Source organism: Rhinolophus sinicus, linkage group LG02, assembly GCF_036562045.2.
Source record: "Rhinolophus sinicus isolate RSC01 linkage group LG02, ASM3656204v1, whole genome shotgun sequence".
Classification (NCBI taxonomy): Eukaryota; Metazoa; Chordata; class Mammalia; order Chiroptera; family Rhinolophidae; genus Rhinolophus; species Rhinolophus sinicus.
In genome coordinates this window covers 112,191,385-112,209,545 of record NC_133752.1, presented here as the reverse complement: position 1 = coordinate 112,209,545, position 18,161 = coordinate 112,191,385, and the positions used below count along the sequence as shown (strand labels likewise).

At 35.6% G+C, this 18,161-nt stretch overlaps 1 protein-coding gene and 1 pseudogene across 17 annotated transcripts in view; both read left to right on the top strand.

Moving 5' to 3' along the window:
• Positions 1-18,161, top strand: part of WNK1 (WNK lysine deficient protein kinase 1) — a 145,893-nt gene that overhangs the window by 59,333 nt on the left and 68,399 nt on the right. For all 17 annotated transcript variants that reach the window (XM_074325183.1, XM_074325188.1, XM_074325186.1 and 14 more), the window contains exon 2: positions 10,272-10,444. In XM_074325183.1, the coding sequence (XP_074181284.1) occupies positions 10,272-10,444 (173 nt within the window). The remainder of the gene's footprint in view (positions 1-10,271; positions 10,445-18,161) is intronic.
• On the top strand, positions 8,177-9,139 carry LOC109434389 (importin subunit alpha-8; annotated as a pseudogene).

Below are 18,161 nucleotides of genomic sequence, written 5' to 3'. Positions count from 1 at the left end.
TACACATCTGGTTTGAGAAAGCACTCATCTTTCTTATGTAAGTAGATCATATTTTCTTGCTGCTTTAAAACTGTAACCTTTTTGTAAATAAATGAAATGCAAACAAAGATGAGCCAATTTGCAAACCAGTTTCTTTTTTTACTGTTCTTTTGATGACCTTTTTTGTCCTTCTGAAATTGGTACTATTTCAGAATAGAAATAGTTCTTAGAAGACTGCATGGAGAAAGAAGGGACACAATGTAGTTTTTTAAATGTCCCTTTGCCCCTCCCCCCGTAATTATCATATCTATTGACGTATCTCTCCATAATTGTAGCTATTGACCTATTGAGGAAAACTGATCTAATGTAGACTCTTCTCTATGGGACAGACCCAGTTTCTCTCTAAGAGTACCAGGTTGGAAGGTCATTTTACTGTAGATTTGGTCACATAAAATCGAGGTTTAATATTCATATTATATTTCAAAATACTTTAAAAGCCCTGTTAATCATTTTTATTGTTAATTTTCCATCTTTCTCCAGGCCTTCAATCTCTAATTATTCTGGAGTTTTTAATAGAAGAAAAGTTTCTTATAGTTAAAAAGCCAAAGTATTTAGTAGATGGAAGTATTTAGAAGAATAAAAAGAAACATCATCTTTGAATTGTTATTAGGCAATGTAGGCCAATGAGAGATAGATATAACAGACTTAAGTAATTATTTATATGATTCCTTTCTTTCAAATATAGAATCTTAACTTTTTCCCCCTGTAAATGATAACTGAAACCCATGCTTTATTGGAAAGGAATGTTTCAAACTGCTGTTTTCTCTGCGTGAAGACAAGTTTCTATTTCTATATATCCAATACCCAGCAATTAGTATCACTTTAAAAGATGGAATAGACGACCGGGTCTCTGCTGTCAGTGCGGTACAGAAAACGATAAGGAGGGAGGACTCCAATATTGACTTAAAATATTTTAATCAAGGAATTCCAGACACATCTCTCCACCCATATTTTGATGTATAGACTTATCATATGTAGTCTTAATTTAGCAGTGAAACTTTGAAAATTGCTAAAAATAAAATGCTACTGACAAGGCCAGGTATTTTTTTATGTATAGATGTTAGCTAATAAAGTCAATATTTCAGGTTTAATTAATGAAACCCAATCTCATTGTTTCAGTCATAATTTATTTGAAAGGTTTGCTTCTGGGTCTAATAAAATAACGAATAGGAAGGCATAAGACTGCAACTTTAGAAAATACTAAAATTTAGGGATAAAGAGGAAATGACTCTAGAGGATGTTTAAAGTAAAATAACTTGTTAAAAGCAAGGAGTGGAAGATGTGCAAATTGCTATAAGGCCATTGTACCAAATATTAGCATTGTGTTTTTCACCCAAGAAGGAATTGCATCAGCAAATAATTTACTGAGTACTGTTATTTGGATGGTACTGAGATGAACAATTGTTTTAGTTGTTGCCCAGCAGCTCCCCCCTCTACCCCTTAGCAGCCTGGAACTGTGCGTGTTAGGGGAGGTCAGGTGACAGTGAGCCTTGGTTTTGTTCAGTTAGCCTCTCAAAACTGTTTTATGTAGATTGAAAGAAATTTTTCTGAGTCTGTTCACATGTCAAAATAAAGTAATATTACCTAAAATCTCACAGAGTTTTTCTGAGAATTAATGAGAACAGAAGTAAAACAGTGAATAGCAAACACTTGGCAAATATTATTTTTAAAACCCCAGCTGTTCTTACTGGTCTCTGTGTTAATTTTGATCTATTTTACTGTTGTTTTGGATGTTAAAATAATGTAGTTCTCTGATATGTTGACAAGTTATTGAAAGAAGCACTAAATTGTTTGGATTTTGTAACCCCCACTTAGTTGATATTCTATACTTACGCAACTGTATTTCTTTTTTTCTATTTTTCATATTTCTCATATTTAAAGGTTCTCCAACACCTTAAAATAAATCATCAATAATTTCAAGGAGTTTAAAATCTATGATATGTAAAATAGCTTGTATTTACAGTATAGATGACTGCTAGGCAAAATCAGATAGAAGTTTTAAGATTGCCACTTAGTATATTCTCAAGGAAAATTGGTTGTAGATTTTTGGTGAGGAAAAGGCCTTGTTTGTTTGTTCTTTTTTCCTCTTTATACTATGCTATAAATAAGTAGTTGGCAGGTTTTTTTACAATGAGTTTTTACATACTATTTTAAAAAATCAGAATGGTAACGACTCTGATCTTTGCTGGTTGGTCATTATGTTTCAGTTCAGTGGCAGATTTACTGAGACTCTGAGGCCCAGTTTCAGTTCTCAAAGGCCTAAGAGCAGGACTTTCTTTTATCCCTGGGGAAATGCTAACTGCTTGTTAGGGACACACATGTACTCTTTTTTTATTTAGAGAACACATTCATGGATTCATTCTACACAGGGCTGTTGAACAAGCTGATATGCTAAGATGCTCAAGATAGAACACTGGAAAAGCATTTTGTCACTGCTTTTAGCATAAGCCTCAATATAATACTTGTGATTAAATGCTTTGAAAGAGGCAAACACATAGTTTATAAAACCATTTATCAGTGTGGAGGGGGATGATTTAACTTAGAGTTGAGGGTCAGTCAGGGAATTTATTCCTGAGGAAATGACTTAAATTGATCTTTAAAGGATGACTGGGCATTAACTAGGCAAATAAAGGGTGATAGAGGGGCATCCTAGATAGAAGAAACAGCATGTTTGAAGGACCTCAGTGGAAAGAAGCATGACGTGTTTGAGAATGGAAAAGACTCGAGTAACAAGAAATTAGGCTTGAAGAGTGGGCAAGGGCCATGTTATATGGGACCTTATAGGTCACAGTGATTTTCATATTTATCTTAAAGGCTGTAGAAAGCTATTAAAGAGTTTAAAACAGAGTTATGACATACAGTATTTCATTGAATCTGAAACTCTAATTGTATGACACATTCTGCTCTCTGGGACGTTAATGTGGAAAATGGTTATTTCTAAGAATTCAGTAAGTAGGCTTACCTTAGAATTGATGAAGGTGGTATTCAAAACATTCTGCTTGTGTACGGACCAAATGGAAAACACGTTTACAAGGGTAACATAAGATGTGTGGAAATGATTTAGGAGGTTTTTGCAGGAATCTTGAAGAGACCATGCTGGCTTGAAATAGAATGGTGGTAGTAGGGAAAGACATAACTAAATTTGAGTAAGTTTACAGCAGAAAGAATTTATAAGCCTTGTGTACTGTAGAACATTGTTGAAAACTTGGAATTGTAGACATGATAGAAACTATCGTTAAGTAGATTTTAAAGTATAATTAAAATTTAAGTAACAGTGTAGAATGATCTATGCTACAGCCTTAGATCACATCCAGTGACATAGTCTGGCTAAAGTTATATATACCTGCTGAGAGAAAACATTTCACAATTGAAGGTTCAGTCTGCCTTTTAAACTATATAAGGAATTTTGTGAAAGCCCTATACAGAAAATTATTCAGACTTAAAGTTAACTTTCTACTTGTACAACAGTGAATATATTTACACAATTTATATTTAAGCTATTACTGTTAGGAACTATATACTACCTTGTCCTGTATAATGTATATTTTAAGTTTCAGCTACAATGGCCTGATGTATTTTCCAGCAGTTTTAAACTATGGGTGAATAAACACATTTAAATAAATAAATTTAAGTTTCATAGCTCACTGTTATTAATGTTTTGAGTCTCCTCACTTTTAGTCTATGTCCTACATTTCCAAGTTTGTCTTTAACAAAAGGTCTTCAGCATATCAAGTATTATATGACTAGAATTATGGGTGCTTTCATACCCAGGAGCTCACTTTTAGGGTATCTTGCCTATACTAGTTCTTCTCTTCTTATGTGACTAACTCTAGTTTGTGTACACTGTGACCAAAGAATTGGGTCTTTTTTGATCCTCTCTCAAAGTACCCAATTTTTTTCTCTTTATCATACTTAATAAAATTAATGGCTCTGCCTCGTACACTGTAAGGTCTAGGACAGCAGGAATCTTGTCTCATGTCCATCACATCTTGTTGACACAGGGTTCCCAAATATTTGTTAACATTTAAACAAACACTTATGAAGATGTATAAAAATTGCTAAAACTAAAATGAATGTTGCATGCTACACAGGAGTACTTATCAAGACAATTAAAAAGGTAGACCATATATTAAAATATAAAAATTAAATATCGCTTAATGATATATGGGTGGAATATCATAATTCATTTGGTTCATATGGTTACTATCTTCTAATTGTTTTGAGACTGAATTACCTTTTCACGATTTCTTTAAAATAAGCTTTCTTAATTCAACTATAGTAAGGTTCAGTAATATATAAGGGAATCAACAAGTAATCTAGATTTTTAAAAAACGTATTGGGAAATTCTATTGTCAGTAAATGGAAAAACAAGCAAGCTGAAAATTTCCCATTGTAAAATGTCAGATCTTTTGAAGTTTTGATGAAAAGAACAACAAAAACCTGTCTTTTAAAATGCATAGCTGAGCTTGTAAGAATGTAAGAATAATCTCCAAGGTCTAAAAACTAAAAAGAAACTTAAAACCAGAGCTGGAAAAATCTGAATTGACACTAGGGCTGTTCTGGGACAGTTGCCAATCTTGTTAACTAAGACGCATAGTTTTACCATCGATCTGAATATGGATGGAATCTCAAGCCTAAGCAGTTATTGGAATTGAGATCCAATAAAGTTGTTTTTTGAAGAAGAAAATGAAATAATGAAAGACGGACTAGAAAGTTGTGGGATACACCCGTAACTGAGGATATTCCAACAGACAAATCACAGTTTAAGATGAAGAAACAAACCAATATGAGTGAATGTCAGCAGCTAAAACAGTTGGCAAAATTAGATCCCCAGTAATTCAGGTAAAAGTGGTATTGAATTGAGCTTCTAAAAGTAAGTGATTTTAAAAGAGTTAAAAGACAAAAAACGAAAACAACAAAAACATCGACATGGTGTAGGGGTAGTGAATTGACTGATTTGATAAAGACCCAGATAGAGCTTCAAAAAATGAAAATGCATTGCGATTAAAAACTAAATGACAAGTGCCACCTTCCTCAGTCATCTGGCCCTACATTCTTTGATTGTCCTTTGGCTGTATGTCCTTCAGGAAAGGAACGTTTTAGGAGAATAAGCCAGGATGGAATTGCTCTGCTGCCATGAATCTGAGTCTCTGTGATGGTATGACGTTGTGGATGGTTGCAGCCTCTGGTTAGGAATGGGAATAAAGTGATAAAGGGCTGTGAAAGGGGGCTTTTGTGGAACTTTGAGAGAGGCCAGTTTTGCAATGATAATTTGGAGCAGGACTCAGAGAGGGAAGAAATTCTGAGGAGGACGCTGGGAAAACCTTTCTGTTCATGAACCAGGCATGGCCTGGGGTGTGGAGGTTTGGGAGATCATTGCCAGCTGAGCTGCCAGTTATCCTGGCTCATTCAAAACCTTGTATGTAGGGTTACCACTGAGTGGGGAGGGACAGTCACTGGGCTTGGTGAAATGGCAGAAGTCCTTCCCCACTGAAGCTTTCCTTAAGTGCCTTTTCTTTTCCCTCCTAGCTGTGTTTACGATGCTGGTAGAGCCTGGGTGGTGACGGAGTTCCCTTCATCACACCCCTCAGGGGATGCTTTTGGTGACTGACTGCTTGACTTTGTTGTCATTTCTTTATGGATGTTCAAATATATACCCTTCTCACCTATATACGTGCCTTCCAAGATTTGTGTGGTTGGTTGGGTGTGTGCACCTGGTTTGTGTTCATCTCTTATTTCTGGAGCAGGGGCTGAGACCTGGCCATATGTACTTTGCATCCCCGCCTCCTTTAGACTTCAAAGTTTAGCAGTTAAAAAAAAAAATTAAGAGGCAATAAGCATATTAGATACAATAGAGAGAAATAGCGAACAGGAAGGTAGGTCTGAGAACATTGCCCAGAAGATAGCAGGGAGAAAGAAATGGAGAATTAGAGAGAAGGATAGAATAAGGTTACACACACACACACACGCACACACCCTCACACATAACACCTACAAACACACATGCAAAGAAGAGGATGGAGAATGGGAGGAGGCAGTATTCTAAGAGATAATAGTTACCGATTTTCCTGACTTAAAGACAAATACTTGAAACTTTTGGCTTAAAAAGCACAATTAGCCCCATTGTGTATAAATAAAACTAGATGCGTGGTAATGAAGGTGTATAACACAATTAAAAAAGAAAAAAAACTTGAGAGCAACCAGAGAGAAAATACAGATGTCGACAGCTACAGTAGACACCAGAACACCGTGAAACAAAGTGTTAGAAGTGCTGAAAGAAAAATAAACCAACCTAGGATTCTGCATCTATTTAACCTATCATTTAAGGGTGATGATAAAATAAACATTTTCAACAACCTAGGATTGTACCACTAATGGATGTTCACTGAAATAATTTTGAAAAATGTATTTCAAAAGTGAAGAAAATTTAATCCATAGAAGGGACAAGGAGCAAAATGGAATGTAGGTAAGTAGAAGTCAGCATGTACTGTTTAATAATTATAAGGAGTAATAAGATAGGATAGAACTAAAATATTAGGGGAAATAATATATAAGATGGGAGGGGTGATTAGAATAGTGATTTTTTTTTATGGTAGGCAAATTATATCTCAATAAAGTTTTAAAAATTCATATATGCTACTTGGGGGAAGGGTTACATATCCATACAGAATATTTATACTATCTCACTGTCATTCCAAGTAATATGTCTTTAATTCATTAAAATTTTTTATAATATTCTAATAGTTTTAGTTGGCTTATGCTGTAATTTCTGTTATAAAAAAAAGTATTTTCATTGGGGAAAAAACAGGCAAGATAATTTAGAACATAAAGTTGGGAAGGTTGGTACAGAAAGTGGTCCTACCAGGTATGAATTATTTTCAAACTATAGCAGTTAAGATAGTATGGTATTAGTGCAGGAATAGGCAGACCATTGGAACAGAATCCAGAATCCAGAAACAGAAGTACACACATGGAAAGGATGGATTGTTCATCAAATGGTATTAGGGTTACAGATACAGAAAAAAATCGCAGCTAGTTCTTTTACCCAAGCAAATAAATTCCCAAGGCAAACAAAACAAATTTATATTTTAAAAAGGAAAAGAAAAATTATAGCCTCGATGTCTGGAAGAATTACTGAAGACATAAAACCCATCCTACCACAAAGTAAAAGATAGACAAATTGAAGTACAGTGAAATAAAAACATCTGTAAATCAAAGAACATCATAAACAAAGTGAAAATAACAAACCACAATTGAGAAAACATATTTGTAACTCATAAAACCAATAAAAATTTGGTATCCAGAATATATTAAGAACTCCAACAAATAGGATAAAACAAATGATATGATTGGGCAGCTCACAGAAGAGGAATCTCAAGTAGTCTGCAAAGAAACAGAAAGTTTCTCAAACTTATTCCTGATTCTGAAAATGTAAATTAAGCAACAGGATGTGATCTTACAACCCTCAAATTGACAAAAGTTAATGTTTGATAATACCATTGTTGGTGACCATTCTATTGGGAAAGTAAATTGGTAGTCCTTTTGAAAAGTAATTTTTTGATTCCTATGAAAATTGAAGATACCTTTACCCTATGATCCAGCAATTCTGCTAGCCATGTAGCCTAGTAAGTGTTCTTAATATTTTTTTGTTCCTTAGATCTCTTTTGACGGCTGGTGAAGGCGAGAATAGTTGTTTTGTTTTAAGTTCATGTAATGAAATACATAGGATTATAATGGAAACTATATTGAACAGTTATCAAAATTTTAAAAATTTGTGATACAGTATGCATTATTTGTACATTCTACCGGAAGATCTAATTGCTATTTTGAGGTAATCTGCAACTACTGTTTTATGATATGAAAATATCTAGGTTGTTAGTCACAAAAATCACAGCTACTACTGAATGCTATTAGATGTATACATTCATAATTGAAGGAAATATTAGATTTCAATTCCTGGTTAATGAAAAATAAAGATTTATTTGTTTTTACACATGTTCACATACCAGCCTTAAAGGGGTTTGTGGACCCCAAGTTTAAGAAAACCTATGTCCTATAGACACTCTTAACTGTATGTCCCAGGAGATTAACATGCAGCACCATTGCAGTATCGTAGTAGCAAGAATTCATCAGTGGGATGTCCAACCTGTGCCGGAACAAGGACCCGTACCCTTGCAGAAAAGCCATGAAGCAGATGTTGCCCATCCTCTTCCACCTCCTGCAGCACCAAGACCGCAAGGTTCTCACTGACGTCTGCTGGGCCCTCACCGACCTCACCGATGGCAGCAACGAGCGCATCAGCCAAGTGGTTGACACGGGCTTCCTGCCCAGGTTGGTTGAGCTCATGGCCAGCTCGGAACTCAATGTCTTGACCCCCTCTCTCTGCCCTGGGGGAACGTCATCACGGGAACAGACCTCCAGACGCAGGTGGCCATCGATGCAGGCATCCTGAGTGTGCTGCCCCGACTCCTGAGGCACCCCAAGTCCGCCATCCAGAAGGAGGCAGCTTGGGCCCTGAGCAACGTGGCCGCGGGGCCCCACCAGCACATCCAGCAGCTGATTGCTTGCAATGTGCTGCCACCCTTGGTGTCTTTGCTAAAAAATGGAGATTTTAAAGTCCAGAAAGAGGGTATCTGGACAGTGGCTAACTTCACAAGTGGCAGGCACCGTGGACCAGCTGATCCAACTTATCCACGCTGGAGTCTTAGAGCCACTGGTGAACCTGCTCACCATCCAAGACACCAAAATTATCATCATCATCCTGGACATCATCAGTTTTCTCCTCCAGGCAGCAGAGAAGCTTTTGGAGAAGGAAAGCCTGTGCCTTCTGATTGAAGAACTTGGTGGGGTTGATAGAATCGAGTCTTTGCAACTTCATGAGAACCACCAGGTTGCCCTGACTGCTTTGAACATTATCGAGAACCACTTTTGTGAGGAAGAAGAAAATGGCATGATATTACCAGCCCCTGGACCAAGATAATGAATTCTTAAAGCACTTAACAAAAAAATACCAAAGCTCCACAACTTCTAAACCAAGGACCAAACCCTAAAGGGTAATTTCTTTAAGAAGCAGCACTCCTCTATCTTGGTGGACCACAGTTACAGAGCTTTTTAAACTGAATGTTAATAAAATTTTTGACATTTTCACCTCTAAAAAAAAAAATTAATCAGTGGGAGATTATATAAATTGTAATCAGACAATGGATAACTGCATAGCAGTGGTAATGAATGGAGCCACGTTATAATAATACGGTAAATGTGTTGTAATGTCTCCTGGTATACCATCACAGGTGATTGCAAACAATATTGAGTGAAAAAAACAAGCTTCCAAAAAATATATACTCTGAAACATTATTTTATGACATTATAACATTTCATATGAAGTGTAAAAACCCTTATGTGAATGGTATGTGCAAATTCAGGGTAGTGGTCATTCAAGCTTAAGGAATAATGATAGGAAGGACAATTTAATTACATAGGGTCTTTAAATTATGTCTGTAATGTTTAATTATTAAACTGTATGATGGACACATTACTTTATTGTATGCCTGGAATATTTTGTTAAATTATGTATTACATGTTTTGACAGAATATTGATATGACAGAGATAGTTTCAATTTTAATTTACAGGACAATTCAGAGTTTGTGTGTAGGGGACCTTGTCAAGGGAAAAACACATTGCTTTTTCCCAGTTCATCTCAGATAGGAAGAGAATTAACTTGTGAAGAGTCAGGTGCTTTAAACATGTGATGAAACTATACCTAGTAGATTATTTAATTCTTGCAGTAGTCCTGTGGGTGAAGGTATATATTCATTAAAGAAATACTAACCAAAGCAAAGACAGAACTGGAATGTATATTTAGATCTTTCTGACTCCAAAACCCATACTTGTTTCATGTTATTAAATGCCTATCTCTAACCATAGATGACTTATTTTGGAAGTGGTAAGTTAACTAACTGCACCTACAAAATGAGACTGTATTTGAGGCATACATTAGCAGTAATGGTGATATTAAAATAATCTCAAGCATGACTTTATAATCCGCAGTTTTCTTAAATACACTTTAGCCTGTTCTCATACTCGTATGATAGGCTAATAAAGTTTTTAGGTATAGTATTCTTGTTTTATTTTATTGATCATTACAATTTGATACATGTTTGCCATCTAAATTTAACTGTAACTTGGGGTGTTATTATTTTAAACCACATTCTGTTTTGGTTTTTGATTTCAGGATCGAAAGTTAACAAAGTCTGAGAGGCAGAGATTTAAAGAAGAGGCTGAAATGTTAAAGGGTCTTCAGCATCCCAATATTGTTCGATTCTATGATTCCTGGGAATCCACAGTTAAAGGGAAGAAGTGCATTGTTCTGGTGACTGAACTTATGACATCTGGAACGCTTAAAACGTAAGTCCATCAATATTATAAAAGCTGACCAAGAACTGTGAGAGAACTTGAGTTTTCTTATTTCAGGCCTTATTAGTCCTACTTTTGTTGCTCTAAGGAGGAAGCAGTCCCTCCAAATGTTAGTATATTAGCACATTTTTCGGCCCACAAAGTCCTCTGGTGTATAAAGTGCTTTGATAATTATTTATTGTAAGTATTAAAATGAGAAGCAGAATTAACCTAGTTACTTTAAGTCATAGTACTTGGTGTTTCTAAAGTTGAGTGACTCCAAACTGCGGCCCGTGGGCCAACTGCGGCTCTCAATCCATTGTTAATTGGCCCGCAGCAAATTCCAAAAATATATTTCGTTTACTTAAATAAACCAGGTGAGGCAATACGTACTTCACCTCGGGTGAGTGGCCCGGCTGTTTGTGTATTTTACCGCATATGGCCCTTGGTGAAAACTGTTGAAAAAACTTTGGACACCCCTGGGCCAAGGGATCAGAAATCAAATGATGACAAGGCAGCCCTCTAGTGGTGAAAATGAGGTTGAAACTTAAGAGACGCTTTACCCATTGACGCGTATTTTATCACCTTGTATTGGGCACTTTTTGTTGCATCTATTCAACTGCTGTATCAAATGCACATTGTATTGTGAAAATTATCACTAGGTAATTTCATTTCCCATAGCATCAGAAATTGAAGCCAAACAGCTAGAACTATCATCTCTTTTAGGAATAGAGATAGGTTAAATGCAGAAATTCCCTGTTCCCTATTATAGAGTTCTAAGGTAAGAGTTGGAGTATGCCTTTGGAATCTCCGGTGTCTTAGAGTGTCTATTTGTACTTGGAGAGGAAACTAGTGTAAATTACTTGGTATCAATTTTTTATTGTGGAGGAATTCGATTTTTAAAAATTGTCTCTGTAGAGTATGTTTATTGTTTATTACTTTCTTTAGTTGATGCTACTGAACTCATTAATCCTAGATCTTTGAAACATGGTCTGGTATCTCCCGGATGTACGCACTTGCATGTGCTCTTGGACGCTTAAAACTAACATGTTGAAAAGCCAAAGCATGCTAACACCCTTAGCATAGTCATCCAGGCTTCTTGTTATGTATATGTCTGTTTCTTCCCCGAGACTGTGTTCCCTAGCACTATTCCGGAAACTTGATAAAAATTTGAATGAATTAAGGAGAATCATGTGATAGTAGTTGGTGTATATCTGCATCTTGAGGTTCTTCTCACTGGTTTGGATATGCAGCAGTCCGGCAGGCATACCCTACAAGAAGACCCTACAATAGTTTACTTGTTTTAAAAACTTTAATGAGAGGCGTGGGTAACATAGTGGGCTAAGCTCTGTGGGATGGCCTGCCCCTACCAACAAACTGAAATGTGGAATATAATGAAAGCTCCTTCAATACATATCCAGGCTTCAAAGAAAGAAAGGGTAACCTCCAGATAACAGGCAAAGAAGAAGTAACTCAAGGCCAAAGCAGGAGCTGATGCCCTGGCATTCTCTTGGGATTTCATACCACTTATGGATACTAGAGTTTTAATGTCCATGCCAGCACTAAAGACCTTAGAACTTAGTAGAGAGGGCAACTGGAACTTAGCCGGTGTCAAAAAACGGAATTATCCATGAAACGGAGAACTCTACCCCAGCCAGTGAAAGCTATAAGGAATTTTGTCCCTCTGCCCAGGACTTTGTATGGAAGGGGAGTCCCTATGAAAAATGGAAATGTCAGCCTAGGTCATATGTAGATGGTTCTGTCATATAAATTTATACTGCCTACTTGGTGCAGGAATCCCAAGCCTAGGAATAAACATTGTGATTTTTCTAGAACCCAGCAACAACTCCCAGGGACATTTTCACACTTCATTGGTCACAGTATCCAGGGACAAAACAGTCTGTAGTGAAAGTCATCTCACCATTTAATTACAAAACACACCAGTAAAGATGATCAGATGCAACTGGAAAATAGCACCACAGGAGTTATAGATACTATAGACAACTCTGAATATGATTACGAGATAAGTATGCAATTATAAAAGGATTTCAGTAGAGGTGTATGTAGCTATATAAAGTATATACAAGCATATAAAGTGATAAAAGAAGGACTAGAAATAGAACTTCATCAAAAAAAGTTTAGGCATAATTAGAAAATATCCAAAGAACTAGAAATAAGAATAAATTATTAAAATGAAAACTTCAATGGTTAGGTTAAACAGCAGACTAGATTGAATTGACAGGAATAATATGAAGAAATCAGAAAGCAGAAAAAGATGGAAAATATGAAAAAAGACAAGACATGGAATGAGAATCCATTAGATTTAATTATCACTTTAGACGGAAAATAATGAAGAGAATGAGGGAAGACAGTATTTGAGAAGAGGATGGCTCAGATTAAGGATGTATGTGTAATCCTAAACATATAGATTTAAAACAAGTCCTTATTTATACCTGGAAGAACAGAGAACAATTAGGAGCATTGGTAGCATGTGGAGAGGCAAATGGGCCGAAAGGGATGGGAATTAGTTCCAAAATACATGCTTTTTGGACTTTCTGAGTTTCTGCCTTTGTTCCACATATGTATAAATGTTTAAATTGAAACAAATAAGCACTCATACTTGAAAAATAAGATGGGATATATGGGTTAGAAAATTTGGTACAGGTGATGGAAATAAAGTTAGGTTCTTTTTTAATTGAGGTGAAATTCACTAACATAAAATTAACCTTTTTAAAGTGTACAATTCATTGGCATTTAGTACATTCACATTGTTGTATAACCACTACATCTATCAAGTTCCTGAACATTTTCATCACCATCTAAAGAATATCACATGCCCATTAAACAGTTACTCCCTATTTCTCTTCCCAGCACAATGTATCTTGGTCACAAGGAGTTGCTTCTCTTGCTGATTTCAAAATTGTCTTCTTGTCTTTGGCTTTCAACAGTTTAAATCTAATGTGTCTCATTGTAGATCTCTTTGGATTTTGTTGAGCTTCTTGGATGTATAGATTCATGTCTTTTAGCAAATTTGGAAAGTTTCTGGCCATTATATTATCAAATACTCTTTTTGCTCCTTTTCTCTCTTATTTGGGACTCCCATTTTGTATATGTTGATCACTTTGGTGGTATCCCACAGGTCTCAGGATTTGTTGATTTTTCTATTTTTTCTTTCTGCTCAGATCAATTTCAATTGATTTGTCTTCAGGTTTGAAGCTTCTATCTTCTGCCTGTTCAAATCTGCTTTTGAAACCCTTTATTGAATTTTTCATTTCAGTTATTGTATTTTAGCTCTAGAATTTGTTTGGTTCCTTTTTATAATTTCTGTTTATTGATATTCTCTGTTGAGCTGAAATTTCCTATACTCTAATATTTGGCAGCCATTGTTCTTAGCATTTAATCTTCTAGTTCTGTGGGATATGTACCCTAATTACGCCCATTTAACCATGGGTTGGTTGTCAGTTTATATTAATCATTTCAGCACTGAAAAGCTGATTAGGAGCTATGGTTATGAGGCTGGGCTTTTCAACTACTAGGCTTTTCTTCAGTGCGATTGGGCATGAATGAGCTGTAATGAAGTACTCAAAAATGCTGTATCAAGAAGATCATTTATCTATCTATCTACCTATTAATTTTGTCTTTTCTGCACTGATGATGCCTGGTTGCCACTTTTCTTGTTTGGTTGTGATGATTTTAGATAATGTTCCTATTTTTTAAATAAAATAGTAATACTACAATTTAAAATTATTGTTAAAAATTTTTAAGGAGGCATAGTTGACATAACATTATATTAGTTTCAGGTGTATAATGATTTAATATTTGTATATATTGTGAAATGATCACAGTAAGTCCAGTTAACATCATCACCATACGTACGAACAGAATTATTTTTTCTTATGATGAGAACTTTTAATATCACTCTTAGCAACTTTCAAATAAGTAATACAGTATCAATAACTATAGTTGCCATGTTGTACGTTATATCCCTATGACTTGTTTATTTTATAACTGGAAGTTTGTACCTTTAACTCCCTTAGCCACTTTTCCCATCCCACCCCTGACTCTGGCAACCACCAATCTATTCTCTGTATCTGTGAGCTTGTTTTGTTGTTGTTGTTTCTTTCATTCTCTGACTTATTTCACTTAGTGTAATGTCTTCACGATTCATCCATATTGTCGCAGATGGCAAGATTTTCATTTTTTATGGCTGAATAATAGTTTTTGTAATTTTCATTTTGATAGCAGTTGAAAAGGCAATAGCACTTCCTCCTGACTAGGATAATTTTAAAGGTCTTTATCAAAGTAATAGGATTTAAATTAGGCTTTAAAGGATAAATAGATTTTCTGTAAGTGGAGAGGTGCTATGGGAATTGCGTAAAAATAAAGAATAGGAGGTTAGCTGTAGGTTGACCCTTTTGGTTAAAAACAATGTTTATAAAGAGGAATAATGACTAAAAAGATTTCAGTATATATGTTAGAAATGTAGAGAGTTTTGAATGCAAGGCAAAAGATTAGTCTTTGCTTTAACTTAAGGATGGTATGGAACCATTGGAAAGATGCTGATCCATCAGTGATACAATGCATGAATAATTCTGAAAACAATTGAGTACCTAGTAGGTGCTAGGGACTATGTTAGCATTCCATTGGAAAGACTTATCTGATGGTAGTATACATAGCAGATTAGAGAGAGAGTTACCAGCTTAAGAATTCAGTTGCCATCTCTGTCTTGTAATAGCTCTGTGACCCCGGGGTCACTATCCTCAGCAATAAAAAGAAAACTTAATACTGTCTACCAAAGTAGAAGTGACTTTGGTTGTTAGCATTACCTGAAATGTATGCCAGGTCAAATGTTTTACAATCGAGTGTGTTTAAAATTGGACTTCATGAAAAGTAAAAACTTGTGCATCAAAATATATTATCAACAGAGTAAAAAGGCAACTCATAGGATGGGAGAAAATATTTTATAAGTCATACCACTCAATAGGGATTAATATCTAGAATATATAGAGAAGTCCCTAAACTTAACAGCATTAAAAACCAACACAGGTGGCCCAATGGCTCAGTTGGTTAGAGCGTGAGCTCTGAACAACAAGGTTGCTGGTTTGATTCCCACATGGACCAGTGAGCTGTGCCCTCCATAACTAAATTGAAAACGAGCAGCCGGAGGGGTTGCTGGATGACTCTGTTGGTTAGAGTCCGAGCTCTTAATAAGGTTGCTAGTTCAATTCCGTATGGGATGGTGGGCTGTGCCCCCTGCAACTAAAGATTGAAAACAGCGACTGGACCTGGGGCTCAGCTGCGCCCTTCACAACTAGCTTGAAGAACAACAATTTGGAACTGATGGGCCCTGGAAAAACACACTGTTTCCCAATATTCCCCAATAAAATTTTTTTTGAAAAACAAAAACCAAAAAACCCAACTCGATTCCAAAATGGGCAAAGGAATTAAATAGATTTTTTCCGAAAGAGACTACACTAATGACCAACAGGTACACGAAAAGATGCTCAACGCAACTAGTCATTAGGAAAACACCAATCAAAACCACAAAGAGACACCACCTCACACCTATTAGAATGGCTATTATCAAAAAGACAAGAAATAATAAGTTTTGGCAAGGATGTAGAACTACCATATGATCCAGCAGCTCCACTTCTGGATATTTAACCAAAAGAAATGAAAACACTAACTTGAAAAGATGTATGTACCCCCATGTTCATTTCAGCATTATTTACAATAGCCAAGACATGGAAGCAACCTAAGTGTCCGTCAGTGGTGAATGGATAAAGAAGATTATGTGTGTGTGTGTGTGTGTGTGTGTGTGTGTGTGTGTGTGTATACTGAAATACTATTCAGCTATATGAAAGAAGGAAATCTTGCCACTTGCTTGTGACAAGATGGATGGACCTTGAGGACATTATGCTAAGTGAAATAAGTCAGACAAACAAAGACACTGTATGATCTCACTTATATGTGGAACCTAGAAAACAAAACAGCACCACTCCCCCTCCCCCCCAAAAAAACCCCCACCTAAACCAACAACAAAAAACCCCAAATTCATAGATACAGAGACTGGATTGTTGGTTGCAAGTGTGTGTGGGGGGTGGGGGAAGAGGTGACACTGTTCAAAAGGTGAAACTTCCAGTTATAAAATACGTAAGTTCTGGGGATTTCATGTACAGCTTGGTGATTATAGTTAATAATACTGTTGTATATTTGAAAGTTGCTAAGAGGGTAGATCTATAAAGTTTTTATCACAAGAAAAGAAATTATAACTGTGTAGTGATGGATCTTAACTAGTCTTATTGATCATTTTGCAATATATATAAATTTTGAATCACTATATTGTACTCCTGAAACTAATACGTTATATGTCAATTTTATCTGAATTTAAAAAAATTAATAGATCCATACGATCCAACAATCATTTGCATATAATACCGAGAATAATTCAAAAGGGATCTTGAAGAGATGTTGGTACACCCATGTTCATAGCAGCATTATTCACAATAGCTAAAAGGTAAAAGCAACCCAAATATCCATCAGTGGAAGCAAAGTGTGCTACATATGTACAATTAAGTATTTTTCAGCCTTAAAAGGGAAGGAAATTCTGATACATGCTATAGCATGAATGAAACTTGAGGAAATTACGCTAAGTGAAATAAGCCAGTCCAAACCAGACAATACTGTATGATTTCACTTACATGAAGTAGTCAAATTTATGGATACAGCAAGTATATTGGTGGTTACCAGGGCCCAAAAGTAGAGGGGAGTGGAGAGTTATTGTTTAATGGGTATACAGTTTCAATTTTGCAAGATGAAAAGAGTTCTGGAGATGAATAGTGAGGATGATTGCACAATAATGTGAATGTACTTAATACCACTTAAAAATGGTAAAGTTTATGTTAGTATGTATATTTTATCATAATAAAAAAGGGGGAGAGGAATCCAGTGTATTGAATTTTCTCAAAAAACAGAGGCAAAGAATCAATGTCCAATTCACTTTATGAAGCCAGCATAACACTAATACCAAAACCTAAGATATTATAGCAAAATAAATTTATAGAGCAATGTCCCTCATGAATATAGATACAAAAATCTTTTACAAAATAATGGCAAATTGGCTCCACCAGTCACGGTACATCAGTACCAAATAGGGTTTATTTTAGGATTACAAAGTTGGTTTAGTACTGAGTGAACCAGTGTTCACAGAATAAAGGAGAAAAAAATCATGTGATTGTTTCAATATATATAACAAAAATATTTGACAATTCAACATCTAGTCATGACTAAAAACCTCATAGCGAACTAGGAAGAGTAGGGAACTTCCTCAAACTGATGAAGAGCGTCCATGGGAAAACCTATAACTAAGGTCATACCTAACCATTTCCCCCTGAGATCAGGAACAAAGCCAGGATGTCTGTTTTCACTGCGTGTATTTGGTATTGTAGAGGCGCACCATTGCAATAAGGCACAAAAACGGAAAAACTAGTGAGAGATATAAAGATTAGAAAGGAAGAAATAAACTGTCCATGTTTGTAGTTATATAATTATTTATATAGAAAATTCCAATGGTTTTTAAACAATTTTAATAAGGTTGTGAGATACAAGGTTAATATATACAATAATCTGTTATATTTTATATACTTCATTATTTTATAAATGTGAAAGAGGTACAAGCCAGCCTCAACTTTTCCCCAACATTTTGTTATAAAAATTTTCAATAACACAG